The 24,363-nt window shown below is 36.4% G+C and overlaps 2 protein-coding genes across 2 annotated transcripts; both read left to right on the top strand.

Moving 5' to 3' along the window:
• Positions 1-5,539: 5,539 nt before the first annotated feature.
• Positions 5,540-12,354, top strand: LOC113754266 (E3 ubiquitin ligase BIG BROTHER-related-like). Its single transcript, XM_027298642.1, has 7 exons — positions 5,540-5,985; positions 7,066-7,408; positions 7,508-7,557; positions 10,463-10,504; positions 10,623-10,744; positions 11,180-11,288; positions 12,017-12,354. The coding sequence occupies exons 1-7, from the start codon at positions 5,788-5,790 to the stop codon at positions 12,062-12,064; spliced, it is 912 nt and encodes a 303-aa protein (XP_027154443.1). The 5' UTR covers positions 5,540-5,787; the 3' UTR covers positions 12,065-12,354.
• A 2,842-nt stretch (positions 12,355-15,196) lies between these two features.
• LOC113752004 (protein FAR1-RELATED SEQUENCE 5-like) lies at positions 15,197-16,045 on the top strand. Its single transcript, XM_027296148.1, has one exon. It carries the CDS (start codon positions 15,197-15,199, stop codon positions 16,043-16,045), a length of 849 nt encoding a protein of 282 aa, XP_027151949.1.
• Positions 16,046-24,363: the final 8,318 nt, after the last annotated feature.

The raw sequence follows: 24,363 nt of genomic DNA, 5'->3' as shown, positions 1-24,363 counted from the left end.
TTTGACCAAATAAATCAAAAAATTACCAAAAATTCACCATTTTTCTTCCTCTTCTTGGCCGGCCACTTCAAGCAAAAAGAAAGAGAAAAGCTCTTCAAATACTTGCTTCTATCTTGCTCAAATTCAACAAATCAACCATTTGATCTTGCATTTGTTCCATAAAACCCCTTCACTTAGTGATTGTGAGATGTTTAGTGGAGTTGTTTGGAAGGCTAAGGTGATTAGTTAGTTGCTCTCTCTCTTGTATTACTAAGGTGAGTAGTGAAAGACCCCTCTCCTCTATCTTATGATGTTTAATTCATGATTTGTGGTAGTTTAAGATGTAATTTTATGGATTATATCTTGATTTTGGTTGAATTGGTGAAGTTTTATAATTATTGGTGATTTTTATGTTTTCATATGATTATTATTATGGGGTCGTGTATGATGATTGGAAATGATATTTAAGGAAGTTAGAAGGTGGAAAAAGTGGTTAATTGCAGGAAATTTCTGTTTTGGAAGAAATTTGGAAAGTTAGGGTTTCATGTTCTTACATTATGCCCGGTACTGTAGCTCATAGTTAAAGGCCGAATTGGCCTTAGGTTAAAACATGAAAGTTGTAGGGAATGAAATTTTAGATATGCTAAAAATTTCACGTCAATCGGAGAACCGTAGCTTGTGAAAAGACCGAAATAACTCTGCTGCCCTGTTTCTACCCGAACTTGGTAATCAGTTCTGGTAATTGGTTAATTTGGTTGGGAATACTTCTGATTTGGTTGTTTAGATATCCTGAAGAAATTTAGCCTGATGTCTTAGCTTTCGGATGGTTTTGGAATCACTTGATTTGGACTTAGGTAGCCTGACTTATGATGTTTGAACCAGAATGCGGTTTGTGAACCTGTTTTTGCGGTTCTGGTGTAGTATATTAAAATTTGACCTAGTTATGCTACGAACTGGACAGAGTAGCCTTCTTCAACATTGTAGACCTATCTCTTAGCTTCGAAACGGTGTATCTTACACCTCCATCCGATAATCGTAGTGTCAATGGTGCCAAAACCATAAAATGATGTCAAAAACTGTTTTTTGGGGTAGAGCTTAATTCCATTTCCGGATTTTCCTGGTTTACTCTAGTGCTTATGTATTCTTATGGAGCCCTATTTTGATAGTATTGGGAATTGGTTTATGACTTGTAATCGAGTCTTATTGTGCTTATTTGAATATTTTAGGGCTTGACTTTCATTTGCGGTCATTTTCCTAGCTAAATTTTGTACTTGAATGACTTTGAGCCTATTGAATGGCTGTTGTGATGAATTTATATTTCGTATGACTTTGGGACTGGCTGAGAAAAATAATGAAGCCATGACGGCTGGAAAAGTAAGCAAATTTAGGGGAAATGCTGTCCAATTTTCTAGGCCGTTTAATCTCTTTAGGTTTGAGTTGCCTTTTGAAAGTCATATTTTATTCTTGGGTTAATTCCACTTTGTCTCTCCAAACTTTGGACGATTACCCACTTCAGTCCCTAAACTTCAAAATGGGACACTTAAGTTCCTAAACTTATAAATACCTCCCACTTAAGTTCCTAAACTTATAAAATGAGACAATTAAATCCCTAAATCCTTATAAAATGGAACACTTTGACCACCAACGGCATTCAGGATTTGTTAGCAATTTTCCTTAAGTGGGAGGTATTTATAAGTTTAGGGATTTAAGTGTACCATTTTGAAGTTTAGGGACTGAAGTGGGCAATCGTCCAAAGTTTGGGGGGACAAAGTAGTATTAACCATTTATTCTTTTGTACTAGTACTTACCATGGAAAGGCGTACGACACGTAGTCGAGCCTCACTTGTGCATTCCGTTTACTCGATTTTGGATGTGAAACCTTCAATTGGTTTACTTTGATTATTTTAGGGTTTCTTGGCGATTAAAGCCAATCTGAAGTGAAAACTTTTGAAATATCTGTACTGAAACCGATGAGTGTACCACTCCCCTCATTTGTTGTTCAACTCAATTTCTGTACATGCAATCTGTGATATGAACGACTGAATTATCTATTTATTTTGTTGGAGACGAGGGTGTACTTTATCACACTCGTTCTCTTGTCTGTTCATATGCCAATTTTTGATGTGAATCTGAATCTGTTATCTGTATCTGTATCTGCATCTGTATCTGTTCTGACGTCGTTTAGAAGCTTGTATCCAACGACCTTTCTGTGACCTCTGAACTCAACACCTGTGGCTAGTTACTCGAGTCGGGTCGGCAAGGGTCTGGTTGATTAAATAACGAACCACGGTAGTCTGTTTTGGGATCTTTGGGTATTGAGACCCTTGATTCCGGTATACTCGAGTATTACCATTTCTGAACTGATTGGAGTTCGGGCCCGGTAGGGGTATGTGAGGTGGAAGGGATCGGAGAAAGTGGAGTCTACGGTATTGGTTACTCCTTTAGCGTTGACGGAGTGTCAACTATTATTTCGATCAAGTTTCGGTGAAGCAAATGGGAATTTGGCTCCTGAGAGCCACCTGTATCCTTCCTATTTGAATCATTGGTTCTAACTACTTTACTTTACATCTGACATGTGTACCTGATTTGTTAAATGTGAAATGTCATGATTTTACTGCTTTATGTTGGTACCTCATTGAGTGCAAACTCACCCCTTTCTGTTACCTTTGTTTTTCCTTACAGGGTTCCATGTTTTGAAACCAAGATTTTGGAAGAAAAGAGTTGAGCCAGTTGTAGGACTTCTTTTGTTTATGCTCTTCTGTAACTGAAACCCTAATTGTATTTTGTATAGCGTGAATACTCTGGCTTGTATGTTGGTTCATTGGTTCAAGACTCCGATGTAAATCTATGTATAAGTATTTAATTGACGTCCCGTACTTCCGTATAGTTTGGTAAGCTCTGTTTAACCCTGGGTGATCTCCAATTGTACGTTTTCGTTGAGTTCTCGCGCATCCTATCTAGGGATTGAGTGGTTCGACTCCGTAGTCCTGGCGAGAGTTGGGCAGGCGGTCCGCTGAACCCTTTGGTTCGCCTTAGGGTGAGGTGGGGTTGTCACAATACTCCTAATACTCTAACACAATTATTGCAATAATTGTTGTAATTAACATAAGAATGTTTTAGGAAAACAGCAGGTTAGATTTATTTTTCCAAAAAAGTTAATTAATTTTTCTTAAATTATGTAAAAAAAAAAGAAGACTATCAAAGTGGCATAAAAGAAGAACAAAATTTGAATGTTTTAAGGTGTTTTTGACATGTTTGTGTCTTAAAAACATTGTCTTTTTTATAATGCAGCAATAACCCATTTACCAAGTAGACTCGTATTAATATTCATATATTTCAATTTTTATGTGTGACTGTTAAAAGTTTCACTACTACCACATACATGTCTACGTACTAGTGCTTAAGGCACACTCGATGCTAGCACAATAATAAATAAATATATAAAAAAATTTTAAAGATATTTGTTGATTTTTTATGAGATTTATTTTTATATTTTTATAAAACATACGGAAAATTGACATTTACATAAATAAAATATTCAAATAAATTATTATGTGACAATGGGTAGTTATAAAAAGAGAAGCAGAAGTAGATATGATAGTTGATACGAGAAACAAAGGTAGATATGACAGTGGGTAGGAGAGACAAAGGTAGATATGACAGTGGATAGTCATATTTAAAGGTAATTTAGGAATATCATAAGATAACAACTTTTTATTTACACCAAAAGATTCCTTACCCCTTTATATATGGTATAAATAGAGATAAAAGTAAATTTGAAATCACACAAAGTTAACATCAAATTGGTGTTAATACCTACACGGAATTTATTATTGTAAAGATGTGAGATTATGAAATTTATGAGTTCACATACAAAAGAAACAACTTAAAATATGCTAGCATGGACACAAATTTATAAACTCTAAAAAATCAGAAACTAGATATATATCTATTGTATACGTTGTATGCTGTTAGAGTAGAAATTTCCTTGAAATCTATACTATATATAAAGTCTGAGGAAGGGGTTTGGGATTAACATTAGTGTTAACATTTATTATCATTTTATGAATTATCATTTTTGTCTTTATAAAAATTACTTTTATTTTAACTACCTATAACTATTCATGACTATTTTTTATTTTAACTATTTAATTATATGTTTTAAACATAACTAACTAACGATATAAAATTATTTTATGAAAAATATTTAATAGATTAAAGTTTGCTTCAATAATCAAAATTTTATTTAAAATATATAACTATAAATATTATGTATTTTTTATTGCACACGTAGTGAATGTGCACAGAGCACTAGTTAATTATTAGGGTTTTTATCAGTTTACCCCATTAAACTATACCCCAACTATCAGTTTAGTCCCTAACATTAACTTTTAGTCACTGAAGTCCTTGGACTAACGGTCAAATAAGAAGGCATTTTATAATTCACGTAAAAAGACATGTTTAGATCCAACTTAATTATAAATGGACAAATATACCCATAAATTGCCCTGCTAATATGTGAGAATTGCTTCAATTTGGAAAAACTCGCATGTTCTTATAATTTGGAAAATTATGAAAAGAAAAGGATCAGTAGGGAAATTTTTTTTACTAATATATCACTTGAGAAAAAATAGACCTTATAATGGAATAACTATAAAAATTTCCTTCAAGATTGTCTTTACTTGATGACGTGCAAATAGGTTATGAAATTCCACACTTCGATATCATCATATTTGCAATGTCTTGACAAGGTATTGCACAAAATAAAAAATTTTGTAAACAATTTAAGAAAATAGAGGAGAGAAAAGCTTTCTAATCCTTGTTTTATACTTAAAGCATAAGGAGAGGGTATTTTTGTCATAAAATTTTTCACTAAACTTTAGTTAGTTAGCAGTGCAATTTATGGGTATATTTGTCCATTTATAATTAAGTTGGATCAAACATATTTTTTTACGTGAATTATAAAATGGGGTTTTTATCAGTTTACCCCCTTAAACTATACTCCAACTATTAGTTTAGCCCCTAACGTTATCTTTTAGTCACTTAAATCCTTGGACTAACTGTCAAACAGTTAGTCCAAGGATTTAAGTTGTTAACTTTTAGTCACTTAAATCCTTGGACTAACTGTCAAACAGTTAGTCCAAGGATTTAAGTGACTAAAAGTTAACGTTAGGGACTAAACTAATAGTTGGGGTATAGTTTAAGACGGTAAACTGATAAAAATCCTAATTATTATGCCTTCTCTGTACAAGAGAGGAAGAATTTCAAATTAAAGCATTTGAACAGCAGTGCACTAAAAGAATCAAACATAACAACTTAAATATCCTTGGACTAATCAAACAGTCCAAGGATATTTAAGTTGTTAACTTTTAGGACAGTTAGTCCAAGGATTTAAGTGGCTAAAAGTTAACGTTAAGGACTAAACTGATAGCTGAAATATAGTTTAGGGGGGTAAACTGATAAAAATCCTAATTATTATGCCTTCTTGTACAAGAGAGGAAGAATTTCAAATTAAAGCATTTGAACAGCAGCGCACTAAAAGAATCAAACACCAAATCTCCACACATCCTTTGGGCTTTTGTCTTTCTCATTTTTTGCTTCTCTCAGTTGCTTTTCCTTCTCTCTCTAAGCATCCCTTTCTTCTACGTCTCCGATTTCTTCCTTTTCCATCTTATCCCTTCCCACTTTTCAGATTAGACGCTTTCTGTATATAAACTATTTTTATTAACTAATTACTATTTTTTCCCAATCATTGATAATAACTTTATTCTTCTCGTTTAATTTGAAGAATTTATCATTCCAATAATAATGGAGGATCGTAAATCCGAAAATAATTCCATCAACCAAGAAGAAAACCCTAGCACTATTCCAGTTAATAATTCTGCTGGTAACAGTAACAATAACGATACAGAACGAGGCGGCGATGGCCGCCGGCAGAGAACGCCGTTCACCGACCTCAGTCAAGAAGACGCCGATCTTGCCCTAGCCCGGACTCTTCAAGAACAGGTACCAGTGATTGATTTTGATTAGAAAAGCAATTATCTTGGAACATTTATGCCTTTATATATTTGACGTTCAATTTTGCGAATTCCGGTATTTTTTTTAATATATGCACTGCTTTTAGAAGAGCTGTTTGGGTTACATGGTTTATGAGTTATTTTAGCTTTTAATGTTGATATTTAGGGTTTCTTTTTGTTATGGTTTATTGGTGGGTTGGGGGGAAGGGGGTTCTGGCAATTTGAAATTTGAATTGCACTTTGAGTTGGTGGCATTTTGGTCAGATGAGTTTGGAATATAGAGCTATAATGGTGGTATATTTGTCTCTGTATGTTTTGGTTTCGTGAGAATTCTTGAGAATATGTTACTTTTGATATTTTTACTGTACGTTTTTGTTTGGGCGGGGCTTATTGGTTTTATGGTGTTTGCGTATTGCTTCTATATTTAATGTTTATTTTTGCATAACGAAATATGCTTTTGGGGAAGTAATCTGTGGGGCATTGATGCTGTCAAGTTTAGATGTTTTGTAATTAAATTGTTTAAGAAGCGGGAAGGATTTAAAATCCAATTAGACTGTTAGTGTTTAAATGGCCTGTGAGGTCATCGTCCTAAATAGGAAAACAGACTTTCAATTAGAGTATGTCAAATGTGTCTTTCCCTACTATTAGCACTTAAGTCAGGTGGAGCTTTGCTTTGAAGCACGAGTTTTTATGAAGTTTCATCAATCTATCGTACAACATTTTTTTGGGTTGTTGTTGTTGTTGGGGGGTTCGGGGAGCAAAGATTTTGCAGGAATTGTTACAGAATATACATTTCTGCTTGTGCTGTGTGCTCTATTTCAATTCGGATCATTCTGACCGTTTCCTTATATTGTAGGTCAAATTAATCTTTCATTTTCATTACTAAAATGAATGAAATGTTTCCTTTTTTTTTTTGTTAGTAACAAGATATTTTACCTCTAAAACCAGATATCAACATCATTGAATCTTTAGAGTAAATGTTCCTCATGGGACATTGATCTTATATTTTAGTTGCTTATTGGTTTTGCTGTTTTGGGTTTATCAAACAAACTTACTGGTTATGCTACAGGAGAGAGCTTATATGATGTTAAGAATGAATGTTGGTGAGGGAAGTGATTATGGAAGTTGGGAAGGTGGGAGCTATGGGCATGTAGATGACGAGGATGATGATTTTGATGATCCCAGCGAAGAAGAATATGATGGCAGTGAAGTAGAAGAGGATGAAAATGAGGAAGAAGAAGAAGATGCATTTGATGTTAATGCACAGGATGAGGAAGAGGAGGATGACAGCCAGAATGTTGAAATTGATCCGTCTGCTTATTCAAGTGATGAAGCCTATGCTCGAGCATTGCAAGATGCGGAAGAAAGGGAAATGGCTGCTAGATTGCTGTCCATGGCTGGAATAAATGAAAGTAAGTGGCTTCATCAAATTTGTTCTTGCTTGGACATTTTTCTTTTCTTGGCAGTTCTCTTTGGAAATTTGAGTTAATGAAGTTTCTGGTGATTGTTAGTGGTTATTGGTGAAGCTGATGATGAAGAAGAAGATGATGGTAATTCTCAGGTGATTATTTTTTTTTCTTAACCAAAATAACAAAAAAGATCTGAGTGCTACAAGTTCTCTGATGGCTTAGTCTTCGATGATTTTGCTGCTGAGTTATCTCTGTTCAATATTTATCAGTGTCAACTGCTTAGAAAGTTGTGTTGTTCATATCTGACATTTTTCTCCTTTAGTTGAAAGGATACTAGATGGCCATCAATTTAGCAAATTTTGTAATGTTCATGGGGAAAAATTATATAACTTTGAGACGCTGATGGATCTATGATAAGATTGTTGTTTACAACGGAATGGTAGACAGAATTCCCTATCTTTCCATTGCTGGAATTAAAACTTTTCCTTTTATGTTATGGCTGGTTGAGGGGGAAAGCAAAAGGCCAAAGAACGAGGCAAGATTTGGAGCTGCTCATACTCTAGGTCGTAGCTTTCAAGTTAGATTAATCTATTGCTATTTGAGGAGCTAGGTATTCGAGAAGCGAAAAGTTGCCGTTCAACATTAATTGTACAGCAAGAAATAGCTATACAGAATGTGATTCTATATTGGCATCTTAAGAGCTCACTCTTATTTGTCTATAAACTAACACTATGGTTGTACATGTTTTGAGTGTCATTAAGTTGTCAATCTCAGCTTATTGTGTACTCAATAAAGATTAAATGCTATTGTTATAGGAAATGTATTAATTTACTTGACCTTAGTTGTATAAAAAGCATTTGAGCTCACTTTACAGTATACATGTGAAGCTTAAATACTTTAATAAATGATCAAGCTTGAGCAGCATAGTGTATGGATTGGCTCAGCTGAGTTGCCTACCTGCAAGTGAATGATCTGCATCGTTCTGAAGTGTGGTCATGTGTCAAACTTTGTGGTGTGAAGTGTCTTCGGATTAACAAGGTTGGATTGCTGCTCTATTTGTTAGTGCTTTAGTTATTTGACTTTAGGACTGGGATAACAAACTTCAACAAATTTTCTCGACTCTTAGAAACTTCTCTAACTTTTTTTTCCTTACACAGTTAATCTTTCACTCTTGGTTTTCCCTTTTATTCACATGATCTCAATCCCCCTCAAGGATATAAAAGATTTAGTTCTGAATGATAATTAGCTGATGATGTGCACCTGGTGAAGAAAGAAAAAGGTAAAGAAGAAGAATATATAGCATGTCGGAAGTGTTTTGAAATGATGAGGGCTAAACTTATGCATCACGTCTAGAAAAAGATTGAAGGAATCCTTAAACAGTTATGTTGGCCACATAATCTTTGAAGAAAAAGCGAAAATGGACTAAGGTCTTAGCTCACTGGCATTTCATAATTTTTTTTATTTTTTTATTTTTCTTCTGGGCCTCAATCTCTGATATACTAGTGGATTGATATCAAAGTTCTTGGATTTGCAAGTGTGCTAATTTGGAACGAATAAGTAAATCCTTGGTGTGATTTTTAATCGATTATGTAAAATTGTTTATTATCTGCTGTAGCGAACCTCAGTCTTTTGAGTTTTGTTGAAATAAACAGATCGTTGTAAGCACAGTTCAGAGTTCATAACAAATTTCAATTCTTAAACATTGTGCTGTTCAATAGGAATTTGAATTGCTTCGAACAAATATGAACTGCTGATTGCCAAGTCGTTGAAATTCAGGCTATGCAAATACGCATACTTAACATTCTCCATCTGTCCATCATATAGATTTTCCTATTTATACACGAAGAGGATTAAAGAAAGAGCTGTCATACAGGGTTTGAACCTTTTTAATGGTTGCTTAGCCCGTTTTCATTATGGTGGATCTTTGCTTGTGCTCTCATTTGAATTAGATTCTTGTTCTGCATCTTTTGTGTTCTTTTGCATTTCTTAAACATCTAGGTTTGCTTATTTCTAGTATGCTTAATGCTATAGACCGATTTTAGTTCCCCCTTTACTTTCTATTGTTTAACTTTCTATTGTTTAACTTTCTATTGTTTAACTTATCAACAAAATAGAAAGTGCCTTTCATCTACTTGTTAGAAGCAGAATTTTCTTTATGAGTGATGCAAGTGTTAAAATGAGATCTTTACTTTGCATTTACCCTTTGTGCTTTATGAATTAATAAGTTCCAGTCATCTCTTTGCAAATCCTGCCTTTGTAGTTTGTTTCATTATTTAGTCGTTTTTAAAATTTTTTCTAAGTCTTGATAATTACTACATATAGTAGTGTAATTTATGTGATCTACAAAATTCCTTTTATGTGCAGTTTGAAGGCATTTTCCAGGTCCTGATGTATTTTTTTTTGCTGCGTTTATTTATTTTTGCATGTTCAACGCGCGCGCGCACACACACACACACATATATATATGCATCTGTATGTATATGTATATGTTTGGGTGTGCGCTTTTGATTCTCCTACTATTGCAATTGCATAATGTTGCCTCAAATCTCGTCTGGGATTTCCAAATAGACGTATTTTCAGTGTAAACATTTTTTTTTTTCCTTAAAACATCTCTCCTGGGCGGAGGCTGGAGTGCCTGGCTAAGAGACAAAAAGAAAAAAGCAAACCAATCAGGAAGTTTTGGTCAGACACACAAGCTACACCTGCTATGTTGATTCTTCAAAGTTTTGTTCTGCATGTGGTCAAGGGACAATTTTTTTATTCAAAATTCATGAGCATGGAACAAGAGTAGGGTTTTAGCTCTGAGTAGTTGGTCACATTTGCTTTCTTAAATGTTGTTAAGCCTAGTGAGCTTACGTAGTTTTACTTGTGCTTGAATGGAGTTGCTTGCAGTTAGTTTATCTGCACAATCGTTCAACCTTCTGATTCCTTCTTGAATACCATTTATGTAGTGCAGTCATCACTGAAATTCAAGCTTTTCTGGATACATGATTTCAAAGATTATGAGATTAAACTTTCTGGTGGATATCATGAATGATCAGCCTATTGGTTTTTCAGGATGCATGGGAAGAAGTTGATCCTGATGAGCTATCATATGAGGTGAATCTGGTGTTTGAAATTGGTTTCATTGGATTTACTGTTACAACAATGAGTATAGTGGTGGCTGTTGATGGGATCATACTTCTAACTTTTCTCATTTACTTTGTATTTATATTAGGAATTGCTTGCCTTGGGTGAGGTTGTTGGAACTGAGAGCAGGGGTCTTTCTGCCGACACAATTGCCTCTTTGCCAGCAATGAGCTATAAGTCTCAGTGCACAGAGGCTGGAAGCACTGATTCGTAAGTATACATAACTGATGTGACATATTGGCATTTACCAACATTGTTGCAGATATACGAATGTCATCTATGGTTTTTAAAGTTATCCCTTCTGTATGTCTCTTACCATTTCAAATCTCCGCCAAGCGTCAATATTAGAGATTTTATATTTACACCTTTATTGGATGGTATGTTGGGAAGGTCAGTGAAATTGGAATATAAGGCTGAAAAAGAAAAACAGCTAGAAAAAATTTCCATAGTGGATCAAATTAATTTTGGAACTAAGAAAGTGTTCATATTAGGACAAATCTATGGACTAGCGGTCTGATTGACTCTGAGTTCATTATTCCGAAGATATTCGATTTGTTGAAGTTTCGCCAAATGCTTTGTGCTTTGTACTTTACATGTAACCAGTTATCATGTGGTAATTCAGGAATTGAAAATTTTTTCTTGCAGGTGCGTAATTTGTAGGTTGGACTATGAGGAAGGTGACAGATTGACAGTGCTTTCTTGCAAGCATTCTTACCACCCGGATTGTATAAACAATTGGTTAAAGATAAATAAGGTATGTTGGCCGGCTTGGTTATCAGTTTTTTGAGTTGCATCCAATGGGTATGTTGTTTGAACTTGACCTTTGTAAGAATTAACAGAACCTCAGGATTCTTTATACCTTGGTTAAGTAAAGAGAAGCACAGCATTTGTATTTTTACAGTGCCCTAAGGATCCAAAAGGGCAGGTGCAAAGGCAAAAGTCACATACCTGTTTTAGAAATTTTACAAGCCACAAAAGTGCTTGTAACTCTTATTGACAATAATAACATTTGATTGCTTTAACATACTAATCTAGGCATGATACAAAATACGTAAAATGATACAAAATACTTAAAAGACTACTAAAGTGTTCATAGTCTTAGAACAAGAATAATTAAGTTGAAGTGTTACCAAGGACACTGACTTGAGAAGACTCCTGTTTTGATAGTAACCTGGATTTTTCTTCAAAGTGCTGTTATTGACATATTAATGACCTCATCCAACTCTCTGGTGTCTAAGTCCTGTTGTTCTACTGTTTTCACAATGTAGTCTGCTTTTCCCAATTGGTCTCTATTTCCTCCTCCAGACCATGCCATGTCCAACTTCATTTTCCTTTGTCATTTGACCCCAAAAAAAAATCAGCTTCCAAGTGTATGAATTAAGTTGGCTTCCAAGTTACATTTCTTCAACCATCAGCTTGATTCTTCTTGTTGCTGACTTTGAGGTTGTCTTTTTATGTTTTATTTCTTCTTTTCGGCTGTAGGTTTGTCCGTTCTGCAGCGCTGAGGTCTCCACTTCGGGAAACAGCTAGCAGGATCTGAATGCTTTTTTATTATAGAATAGGCCAATACTCTGCATAAATTTGCAGAAAGTGGAGTGATTTGTGATAATTACTGTTTTAAACATAAGCTTCCTTGTTGGCCTTAAGATCCTTGTATGTGCTTTTGTATCCATTGTTGATTCTGCAGAATATAATTAGCCACATTCGTTTTCACTTGCCTTTTTTGGGCAGCATTTCTGCTTCCGTTTTTCCCCCAACTGTTTTGGATTTGGTTTTGTGTCTGGACTTATATTTTGATTTTGGTTTTGTGTCTGGACTTATATTTTGTTTAAAGTCAAGCAAAGAGTGCATAGTTCTCTTTGACTATCCGTTGGACCAGCTCTTTCCGTCCGCTTGTACCCAAAAACAGCGACTTGCATCAATAAGGCATTCTACGCTGGCAACTGTGAAAAAGTAGATTGTTCTTTTGCTGGAGATCTTGCTATTGCTAGAGTAGATGTGTCAAATCCTTTGCATTTGCAACTTAATGAATCAAGAACTTGCTAAAAAGAAAAAGTGGTTTACTCTACCAACCTACATGTTTGACACGTGATATTTAAAATAGAAGAGAGGATAATTTGGTAAAGAAGGGAAACTAAAAGTTGCCTATTCCCCTCTAACTCTGCTTTTGTTGAATTTTCAATTCTACATGCAAGGACCATCAACGGTATCTTAGTTTTAAAGGTTATTTCAGTAAAGTTGTTTGATAAGTGACCAGTTTTATTCCCATTGACCATGAATCGTAAGTTACTGTTAAGGGTCTTTTCTGTGGGATTGTTTGATAACTAAAGTTAATGGTTAATTTTACCCACACAAGTCATGAACAGCTAAGGGTCATTTGGACTAAAGTAGTTTAATAATTGGGGTTAATGGTCGATTTTTCCTCGAACCAGTAAGCCTTTTGCGTATAATTTACGGTTCCATTACATGTTATTAATATTGCTTAAGTATACAATGGCTGACGCAAAGGCCCAATTCAATGCATCCATTACATAAAACCCACGTTTTTGAAATTTTTGTTGTCACATTTTAGGTCTTGATATCTGTTAGGTTTAAAACTCTTTACTTATAACCTTTTGATTAAGTTCAGTAGTTAATTATCAAATTTGAGACAAAAAATATTAAAATAACATGCGAAATTCTGGGTAATGATAAAAGGAATAATAGAATTTCAAAAAGAGGATATAAGTTCGTTATAATTCAAGATAAGGGAATTCATCACTATTCAAAGTTTATTAAAAAATAAGGGACGTTGAGTGAATTTACCCCAATGCCATTCTAATTTGAATAATGACGTGTATATCTATGAACTCCATGGATAATGTGGTAATGCCACATCATTATGCTGGGCCCAAATAGTGGAGCATTTGATGACATGGATACGGGGCAGGAGACCACTCCTGAACGGTCTCCTCACAATCAGAAACGTGAGGAGACAACTGAGCCAAGTAAGCAAGGCTCAAGCAGGGCATAAAAACGACGCCGTTCCAAATAAAAAAATGTTGACTTCTAAACGGGAGCAGACGGAGCAAACGGAAGAGAAGTAGATTTTGAAATTCAAGTTGAAATTTTGAATTAGCCGCAGAAAACAAAACTGAGGGAAGAGTCTTGGCATGCTTCTGAAGGTAGTCTACTCTGACCGACCGCTCACTGAAGGTAGAAAGCTGAAGTTCGGGTGGGATTCGACCTACTGGGTGTTTCTAGGTGAAGTGGGTGTAGTCTACTCTGATGAAGGTAGCAATTGACAGAAAAGTGGGTGGAGAGGCAGGCGGCAAGGTAGAAGCAAACAGAGACGAAGCCAAAGTTTGTTCGTAAAACTGAATAGCAGAAGCAGCTGTGGTCTTCAACTGGGTATGGGAGTGTTGTATCTATTTTGAATGCGTGCAAGGCAGGCTGTAAGGTAGAAGCAAACAGAGGAAATTCAGCATCTCACGAACCCAGATTTTGTCCTTCAACTTAATAGCAGAAGCAGCTACGCTCTCCGACTTCGATGAAATGTAAAGCGTATTAGCAGACCAAGGTAACGTGACTAAACCATGTCAGTAATTGTGACCAATAATTTGTCACCCAAATGCATATCTGTTAAATAAAGGATGAAATTAGAGTCACTGAAAACATAATATGAAAATGATAGAAGAATAGTGAAGTTGTACTGTATTTGTATGTGTGTACCGTATCTGTGTGTGTGTGAGCATTCAGCTTTTCGGTGATGGACTATAATGGGATAGTAGTTTTTGGAAGACCTAGGGGTATGTATTCAAGTAAACCGTCGAACGGAATTAGGGAAAGATGAGAGAAACAAAGTCATATTTAACAAGTGAATGAATGTACATCCTGTTGTAAATTAGTTACATGTTATAGCCACCGTATTACAATTGATATGAATCATTGTGCATCTAATAGTTGGTCCATGCTCATAGGGCAATATTAGTTTGCCCCTCTCCTGACCATGCAGTGTGTATAAAATGGAGGCGTAGAGTTGAATGAGGTGAAACAGAGGAAAAGACATATATGTGAATAATAAATTGGTGAACCTTGTGTTATAAGTAAATTACATGATGTAAGAAATATATTACAATGAGTCGAAAGTGCTTGTTTGGCCCTCAAAATGTAGAAATAGTAGAAAATGCGGAGTTGGCTTATGCGGTATTCATTAACGAATCAAAATATAAGGTCCAGTGAGCTAAAGAACCTAGAATCAAAATATAATCACCAGCATGGATGTACATACAGTTAAAATAGACTTACATCGTGTGATCAATACATTACGGTCCGTATAAGTTATTGTACATGGAGTTGTATTTGTACATAGATAATGCCGTTGTCTTAGAGTAAAAGTAAGGTGATGTGAATCATTAATCATATTGATAAGCGTAATAATAGGATTTAGTATACGAGTAATGTGTGATTCATAACACATTATGAATGGTAATATACATTTATGTTGTCATTTATGTACATACTATTCATGAAGTGTTGCAAATTAGGGTGTTTGATGCATAATTGGTAGGAGCAGAAGTAATGGATTGCAGCAAATTGGCAGAAGATGGGACTCCTGAGTTAGGAATGGAGTTCAGCAGTGAAGAGGATGCATAGAAGTTTTACAACAAGTATGCCTTTAAAATGAGTTTTAGTGTACGTAAAGACTATCTAAATAATGACAAAGACGGCGTGACCACGTCTAGGAGATATAGTTGCTGCAAGGAAGGTGTGAAGCGCAAGTACGAAGGTGATGTGATGCCAAAGAGGACACGAGTGCCGACGAAAACAGGGTGTGGAGCTAAAATGGTTATCGTGTTGCTTAGAGGGACAATGAAGTACCGTGTGCATGACCTTGTTTTAGAGCATAACCATGAGTTGCACATTGCTCAATGTGCGCACATGATACCATCACAAAGAAAAGTGAGTGTGGCTCAAGGATTCCAAGCTGAAATAAGCGAAGATGCTGGGATTTCATTGAAACAGAGCCATGAGCTTATGGGAAAGGAGGCAGGTGGGATGAGCAATGTGGGATATACTCGGGATAATCTTAAACGATATCTTCGAACGAGATGGGAAAGGAGCTTGAAATATGGAGAAGCAGATAGTATGCTGAATTATTTTCAAGAGCAAACACTTGAGAATCCATCCTTTTTTTATGCCGTACAGCTGGACTGTGAAGAACAGATAACGAATATCTTTTGGGCTGATGCAGGAATGTTAATTAACTACAACTTTTTTGGAGACGTAGTCACATTCGACACAACCTACAAAACAAATAAAGAATACCGGCCACTTGGAGTATTTGTGGGTTTTAACCAACATAGGCAAATTGTGATATTCGGTGCTGCCCTTATGTATGATGAGACGATAGATTCTTTCAAATGGGTGTTTGGTACATTTCTAGAAGCAATGTGCGGAAAGCGTCCAAGCACCATACTAACAGACCAAGATCACGCCATGGCAGCCGCTTTTTCACTTGTCATGCCCTAAACGTTTCACGGTCTATGTACGTTTCATATAAGACGTAATTTTATGAAACATCTTGGCAATCACTACAAGGAAAGTAGTGACCTTCCATACATGTTTGGTGCCTGCATGTATGAGATTGAAGAAGTCGAACAATTCAACAGGGTGTGGGAGGCGATGGTGAAGAAACACAATCTTGAAAATAATGAATGGCTTTCCGGGCTGTATCGAATTCGTGATAAGTGGGCAAGGTGTATGATGAAAGAAAGATGGACCGCGGGAATACAAAGCACCCAACTTAGCGAAAGCCTAAATGCAGCAATTAAAAATTATTTGAAACTGGATCACGACCTTGTGCAGTTCTTTAGACATTTCAATCGGGTGGTTGATGATAAGAGACATAATGAACTCATCGTAGAATATGAAATGAGGCAAAAGCTCCCCATGGTTGGGTTGAGGCAAACACCTATGCTTGTGCATGCTGCAGATACATATTCACCAACCGTATTTGTTGCATTCCAAAATGAATATGGCGAGTCCACAGCTATGGTTATATTGAAATGACAAAATGCAGGGATGTTTGTGGAGTTTGCTGTCATGAGATATGATGGAGGACCTGAAAGAATAGTGGTATTCAATCGGAATGATCTAAGTGTACGCTGTAGTTGCAAAAAATATGAGAATGAAGGAATTTTGTGTGGGCACGCGTTGAAGGTATTTGATACCGTGGGCATAAAGACAATTCCTCCTGAATACGTTAAGAGGCGATGGACAAAAAGAGCTCGGACTGGAGACTGTTTTGATCGGCGAGGACGGGAAATTATGGCTGATCCAAAAGCAATCATTTCAACTCGTTATCGGGAACTCGCTCCAGCCATGATTAAGGTCGCAACTCGAGCAGCAATGTCGGAGGACACCAGCAAAGTAGTAATCACCGTCATATCCGTTTTGGCAAAGAGAGTTGAGCTCCTCCTCTCAGAAAATGAAGAGCAACCTTCGCAAAATCATAAAAATCTGAATGTAGAGGAACGTGATAAAATTGAAATTGTAAATGAAATGGGAGAGGTAGTAGTCGCAAGAGTCATTAAAAAACGAGCCGGTGGGAAGAGAAATAGAGTGATGCGAAGTTGGGTCGATAAATTTGACAGAGTAAAAAGAAATTCTAGATTGTCAAGGACTACACAGACTACGGTATGGATCCATTTTTTTTTATGGTAAACATTTATGATAAAACATTCTTATTATATTTCCGTTAACTCAAGTTTAGGTACCATTCACTATGAAGTAACATTATTGTCGTGTCAATAATACAGGTCTCAGAATCGGAGCCGACGTCACTTGAATTTGATGAACACATGTTTTTGGGATGCCGTTCATCTACTGACTCTGTTTCGGTTAGTATAAAATGGTCATGGCTTTAGCTTTTATTTAGATGTTTCTAATAGCATAATTAGTTACATCGATGTTACATTATGTGATAATTTTGTTACGCCCGTCATCCCTCCTGATATACCTATTTTGTTTGTCTTATACAATTATTTGACCATTCTAAACTCGTAGACGCATTCAAGGAGCCAGTCGGTGAATGGCTCTCCAAACGCTGTTGCTCCCGAAATCGAGGAAAGTGAAATGGTATGCATACATTTAGTAGGAAAAATAAAGACTTTGTTATTCGTATCGTACAACTACTTTTTTGCTTATTGTAATGGTGGGCACCTAAACGCTTCAAAGCATGTCTATTATGTAGTTAACGTATGATCGCTTCTATAACAAATTATTTTGTATTATTCGAAGGTCCTCCGGTTGCCTAATCAGGGGCTTCCTGCAACAGTCCCCTACAGAATGGATGCACCCTAAATTTTCTGTTTTTTCCAAGCATAACTCTGTCAGAGATATCTTAATGGTCTGATATATCATTTTTTTTTATATTGTCTTGTCCAATTTAGCTTTTGAAGTGAGCAATATAGGCACTGGTAATGATTTGTTGATAGTTGAATAGTTATATTATATAATGTAGGAGGAGCGTGCGGCAATTTCAATACACCGTGACATTGATGCATATCATGTATTTTCACCATCACCACAGGTGACAAACTTTTATCGTTACATCACATGTTTATGTAGTATTGTTAATTGAATACTTGGACACCGTATATTATTAATCGTATGTTCCATTAGGTGTATTAGCTGATTTGCCATCGTTATGCATTTCAGGAAATAAACAACACCCAGAGTTTGCAACTAGCTGTTGGCGTCGCCCCCCCGCAGAAGTAGGTTGATGAATGATGTGTACGTCTAATTTTTTAATGACACATTAAGTGGTTGACCAAACTATTGAGTTCCAATTATTCATTCACCAAGTCAACCTCATTTATTGATGTTAGTACTTCTCTGTTGAAGATATTGTTCAGTTTCAATCGCTTCCATATTGTCAGTTTCTTTTAATCTACAATTTTGAAATGAATTAGTGCATGTTGACTGTAACTGACTAGATTTTTTTTTATTTTCATACATTAGTTGTCCTGAACGAGATTTGCGGTGTTTTTCGACGAACATTTGTTATTGGACCTCCATGTCGGCAATGTTGGGAATGCTGCATATCTACGTTACAAGCACTTAATAAGCTGTTACAAGTTATTCATGTGCCTGTACAGGGACCTTCAATGTTTCACTCTGTTCAAACTTAGACAAGTGGGTTACAATTGTATTAATTTTCAGTATTAGTAGTCATCAATTGTTCTGTAATGGGTTGTATAAGTTGTTAAGAAATTATAAAGTCGACCGAAAATTAGAGTAACAATTTTTGCAATACGATTGAACGTTCTTCTTTATGATTATGGTATTTTTCATAGAATACCATAACAAATGGCTGTCGTGATATATATAGTATTGTCCAACAGTCAGCTCCAATTGTAAATAACATCTTTATTGGCATGGATGGCACTTAGAATGGTTATATGTATCATATAGCAATCGGCCTTAACAAATTGTTATTATTTTGTTACGACGCCTTGGTGAATTATTATGTGTCATTTAGTCACCAAAAATTTTTCATAATTCACTACATATGGGTTACATTTTCAGAATGAACGGTTCGCACCATTGACATAATGTATTACAGGCATTTCAATAGGTATTACAAGAATCTTCCTAATTTAATTATGATCAAATAACCACGCGACCACAATAAGGTAATAGTTGCGCAGAAGAAAATGATAGTGTGAGGGGACAACTAATTTCGTTTGTCAAAACTAAGTTTTATAATGCAACAAATATTCATAACGAAGAGTACAGAATGAGTTACAAGCAATTAGTTGTATGTTACAATAGGTTAGAACTAGTACAAGGATCTTTAATAGGCATGATTAATATGCAAATAGGGGGCAAAAAGTTAAAGTAGAGATTATAATGATTAAACTTTGTCTTGCTACCTTCACGAACATCCGACTACATCTGTGACAGCCCCACTTTCCCCTAAGGCGAACCAAAAAGATTAGCGGACTGCCTGCCCAACTCTCGCCAGGACTAACGGTGCAGGCAAACACGATCTAAGACGTTTCAGGAAAATAATATGCGCTCACACAAGCCGAAATCGCAAAATAGCAAAATGCAAATCAAATCGTCGGTGAATAGTGGGTGCCATGTCATATAACTCGGAAAAACATTCCCAACTAAATAGGACACATAAACGATATTTAAACAGTGTTATACACATACGTTTATAAATTTACAAATACAAAAGGGAGATAATTGGATCAAAATACATTTAGGGTTTTGCCCAAAAGGAGCTATTCAAATTACATTCACATAAGCTCAACTCGGCAACCAACATTCATAGCCTTTCCGAAAGTATTCAAAATCCTGTAAGGAAAACAAAAGGAATAGAGTGAGTTTACGCCCAGTGAGACACTACCACTCAAGCAACGAAGATCATATAAGCAGATAGCATTTCATTCCAATTCATCTAATAAAAGTAAGCCAAGAGTACACATCAATAAAGTTGGTAAAAGGATACAGACGGCTCTCAAGAGCCCCTTTCCTTGCTTGTATACTTGATCGGACTTCATTGACCCTTCGTCAATGTTTTCGAGTAACCAACCATAGGCTCCACTTTACTTCCATTCCTTTCACCCAACATACCCCTACCGGGCCCGAACTCCATACAGTACAAATTTGGTAATACTCGAGTATACCGGAATCGAGAGTCTCATACTACAAGATTCCATATAACAGTCCCCATGGCTCGTCAATTTTCACGACCAAACCCTTGCCGGCTCGATTCAATTGACCACCAATAGGGTTGAGCTTAGTGATAACAGTAAGGCCGTTGGATACTCGTCCATACGACACCAATTCAAGTATTTGCATGTATCATTCAATTTCACGGTAAACAGTCATATATAATACAAAAGGGGTGAGAGCGGTCAAGTACACCCTCACTTTAATCAGTTTCAACAGTGCAAATAAGCATTCAAGGCATCCAGTTCAAATAGACAAAGCCACACAGTAACAAGCAAGTGAGTAGTACACTCACCAAGCAAGCAAGTGGAATTTCGTAAACTTCCGCCCAAAGAGCGTCTTTACTCACCGTCACGCCCTAAAATATTCAAATAAGCACAATAAGACTCGATTACAAGTCATAAACCAATTCCACATACTACCAAAATAAGGTCCATTAGAATGTATAAGTACTAAAGTAAGCTAGGGAAATCCGGAAATGAAGTTAAGTTCTAAACCCCAAAAAACAGTTTTTGACATCATTTAGCGGTTTTGGCACCATTGGCACTACGATTATCAGATGGAGGTAAAATACACACCGTTTCGAAGCTAAGAGGTAGGGCTACAATGTTGAAGAAGGCTACTCAGTCCAGTTTCTAGTGCAACCAGGTCAAAAATTCAATATACTAAACCAGAACCGCAAAAACAGGTTAACAAACCGTATTCTGGTTAACGAACCGTAATTCAGGCTACCTAAGTCCAAATCAAGTGATTCCAAAGCCATCCGAAAGCTAAGACACCAGGCTACATTTCTTAAGAAGACGTCAACAACCAAATCAGAAGTATTCTCCAACCAAATTAACCAATTACAGAAGCAATTATCAAGTTCGGGTAGAAACAGGGCAGCAGGGGTATTTCAGTCTTTTCATAAGCTACGCTACTCCGATTGGCCTGAAATTTTGCAAGGATCTCTAAAATATCATTCCCTACAACTTTCATGTTTTAACCCAAGGCTAATTCGGCCTCTAACTATGATGAACAGTACCAGGCAGAAAGGGGGTAATCGAAACCCTAACTTCCGAAATTTCCGTTCAATGCGGAAATTTTCCGCAAATAACTACAATTGACACACTAAGGTTTCATTCCAGATCATTTCCAATCATCATCCATGGCCACAACATATGAATCATATTAAATCAGAAAAATCATGATTAAATAGAAAATGTCATCAATCTCAACCAAAATCATGAAATAACACCTAATCTCATCCCTTAGGCTACCACAAGTCATTAATTAAACATCATTAGATAGATGAGAGGGGTTCCTTCACTACTCACCTTAGTAACCAAAGAAAAGAGACCACTTAGCACCTTAAGCTTCCAAACAACTTCACTAACCACCTCACACCCACTCACTTTAGGGTTTTTATGGAGTAAAAGCAAGATTAAACGGTTGGTGTGTTGAATTTGAGCAAGATTGGAGCAAGAATTTGGAGAGCTTTTCCCTTTCTTTTTGTTTGGAGTGGCCGGCCACAAGAAGCTTGGAAATGAAGAGTTTTTGGTCAATTTTTGGGTTTATTTAGTAAAATGGTAAAAAGGTGAATAGTAGTCAAAATGCAAGATTTAATCATATGGTGACACTTGTCACCCTATTTAATGCATGCATATCACTTTGTTTCCTCTCACACCAATCCACTTGGTAATGTCTAATTATCTCTTAGCACCCGATAATTTAAACCCAGTATCCAAAACTTAACCTAGTTGGCCGAATTTTTCCGAACTTTCCGCACTAGCGGGTCCCACGTCCAGTATACGCTCTTAATTTCTCAAAAACTAACCGATACTAGAAAAATCATCTAAAACCTATATTTACTCATAAAAATTATCAGAAAAATTTTCCTAATAAAGAAAAGGCCAAAAACATGCCAATACAGAGAATAAAACCTAGAAAATGAGAAAATTACGGGTTCTCACTACATCTCTCGTCATCTGTCGTATGCCATACAACACCTGGGAATGCCGTCATGTATTAGACAATCGGGTATGTACCTCTGAAAGTCATCGTCGCTTAATTCAGTAAAGTCAGATAGGTCCGGGTCGGATATAAGCATGGGATCTGCTAAAATGTTATTGACAGCAAAATCTTTTGCAATAGCATGTCTTTTTGCGGCCTCAATCTCGTGAAACCTGTGTAGCCGGCGCTCTATTTGCATCACTTCTCACTGTAGTCTATGTACTACGCTTGCATCATTCACTTCTGGTCCTATAACAAGTTCCGCCGAGCGTGTTCTCGGGACGCGGAGGCTATGCTAGCGACAAAATACCTCTAGTTTCATTCTTCGCTCACGAATAGGCTCCCATATGGGTTCATGTTCCATAATGTAATTACCAGAGGGTAGGTGCTCGTGGACACTATCTTTGAAAATGTGGCCAGTTAGTTCCAGAGAGTTGTTGGTGTTAAGTGGAGCTTTCCTGAAATCGCATTTGGTACCATATAAAATTCTCCCATCTGGTGTTTCGTACCTCCTTAGAGCATTGGTTGGACCCGACGATACCTTCCGTCTTTTTTTCCGAACCTTTGATCGTGAGCTTTCATGAGATCTTTCGAAATTTGGTTGCATGACTATGCTAAGACCCACTATTGTTTGGATGGAGGAAAGGAACGATGGTCTGCCAAAATATTGGGGAGGAGGAGGAGATAACAAAGAGGTATAAATTTGGATGGCAGATGGTGGGTATAACATTTAAATGTGTATGTATGTAAACATATTTAGTTATTGTGTGATATAAATAGCAACACAATGTTATTTAGTTATTGTGTGATATCAAAGCGGATGTCCGTGGCATCATAGTACACATTTATTTTGAACACCTTTAACAACTGTCAGGGTCTGTCATTTTATCCTGTTCTCCACGGGATAGGACTGAGTGTTAGTTATGTTTTGGATCTCAAACTTTGAACGTTATAACTAAGAACGTACATAGTTGTAACTAATAACGTATGCATTATAACTATATATGAACAGTATGTGATATTACAACTTGTGATATTACAATGTGCTACAACTACTGATATAACAACTAGATAAAATATGATGAACCTTTGCCATTCTCTTGTTTGTGCCATAGCCCCTGGCCCAAACAATAATAACTCCCCCAGACATATTAAATTTCGCAGACACTTACAAAAGTGTCTACTGAGAACATAGAGATGACCGTTTCGAACCCCAAAACAATTGATGTAGCAAGGCCTTCTCGAATATCTCATTAAATTAGCGAGATCTTCTCGAACATCATGCAACCCATTGGCTGCTATTTGGCTTCCAAGAACTTGATTTCTGTGTGAACACTCTATTGATGACACTGCAAGTGACATTGGAGGGGGCTTGAAGACTACTAATAACAAATTTCATATTTGAGTTCATTGCCACCGTTCAGTTGTATGAAACGAGAAGTGTGAAGTGGAATATAGTGGAAAGTGTAAACAATATTAAAAGAGGGACGAACAAACTTTTGTTGTTGAGGGATGTAAAACTGCAACCGCGCCCTTTTATAGTCCGCAGGACCCTCGCAATGTGCTAAAATATCGGGGCCCAACGCATTCCAGGCCAACAATTTCGTCCCAAATATGGAAGCTGTAGAGTCACATGCAGCTGGTGAACTATTTCAAATCAATTCAGACAATAAAACAAATTTTGCAGCTTTTATGATGTTCTGGTCCTGTACACCAACTTCATGGGTCACGTGGATACAGAGTTACACATTGGATTCATGTACATTTCACTATGTGCATACACAGTTACACTCTACACGTAGGTAAGAAAGCCCAAAACAACAGTTTCTTGGCCAAGAGTCAGATGTGTAACACTCTATGGCCTTGGTCAGTGTATGACCCAAATTTACTACCTCTGCGAACGATTCGTACCTCCTTCTGGTTCAATACTCTATAGGGGATTTCAAATTCGACCAGAAATTTTATGAATGTTGTAACTAAGAACGAACAAATCTGTAAGTAGTAATGTTCGAATTGTAACAATATATGAACAATTTGCGAATCACTTCGAAAAAACGTTAGACAATATTTTTAGTACCGATACTCTTGATAAGTGTTAAGTCGCGTTGCTA

Source organism: Coffea eugenioides, chromosome 11 (assembly GCF_003713205.1).
Source record: "Coffea eugenioides isolate CCC68of chromosome 11, Ceug_1.0, whole genome shotgun sequence".
Classification (NCBI taxonomy): domain Eukaryota; kingdom Viridiplantae; phylum Streptophyta; class Magnoliopsida; order Gentianales; family Rubiaceae; genus Coffea; species Coffea eugenioides.
Note: the sequence above shows the minus strand (reverse complement) of the source record. Positions and strands in the feature narration are given on the sequence as shown.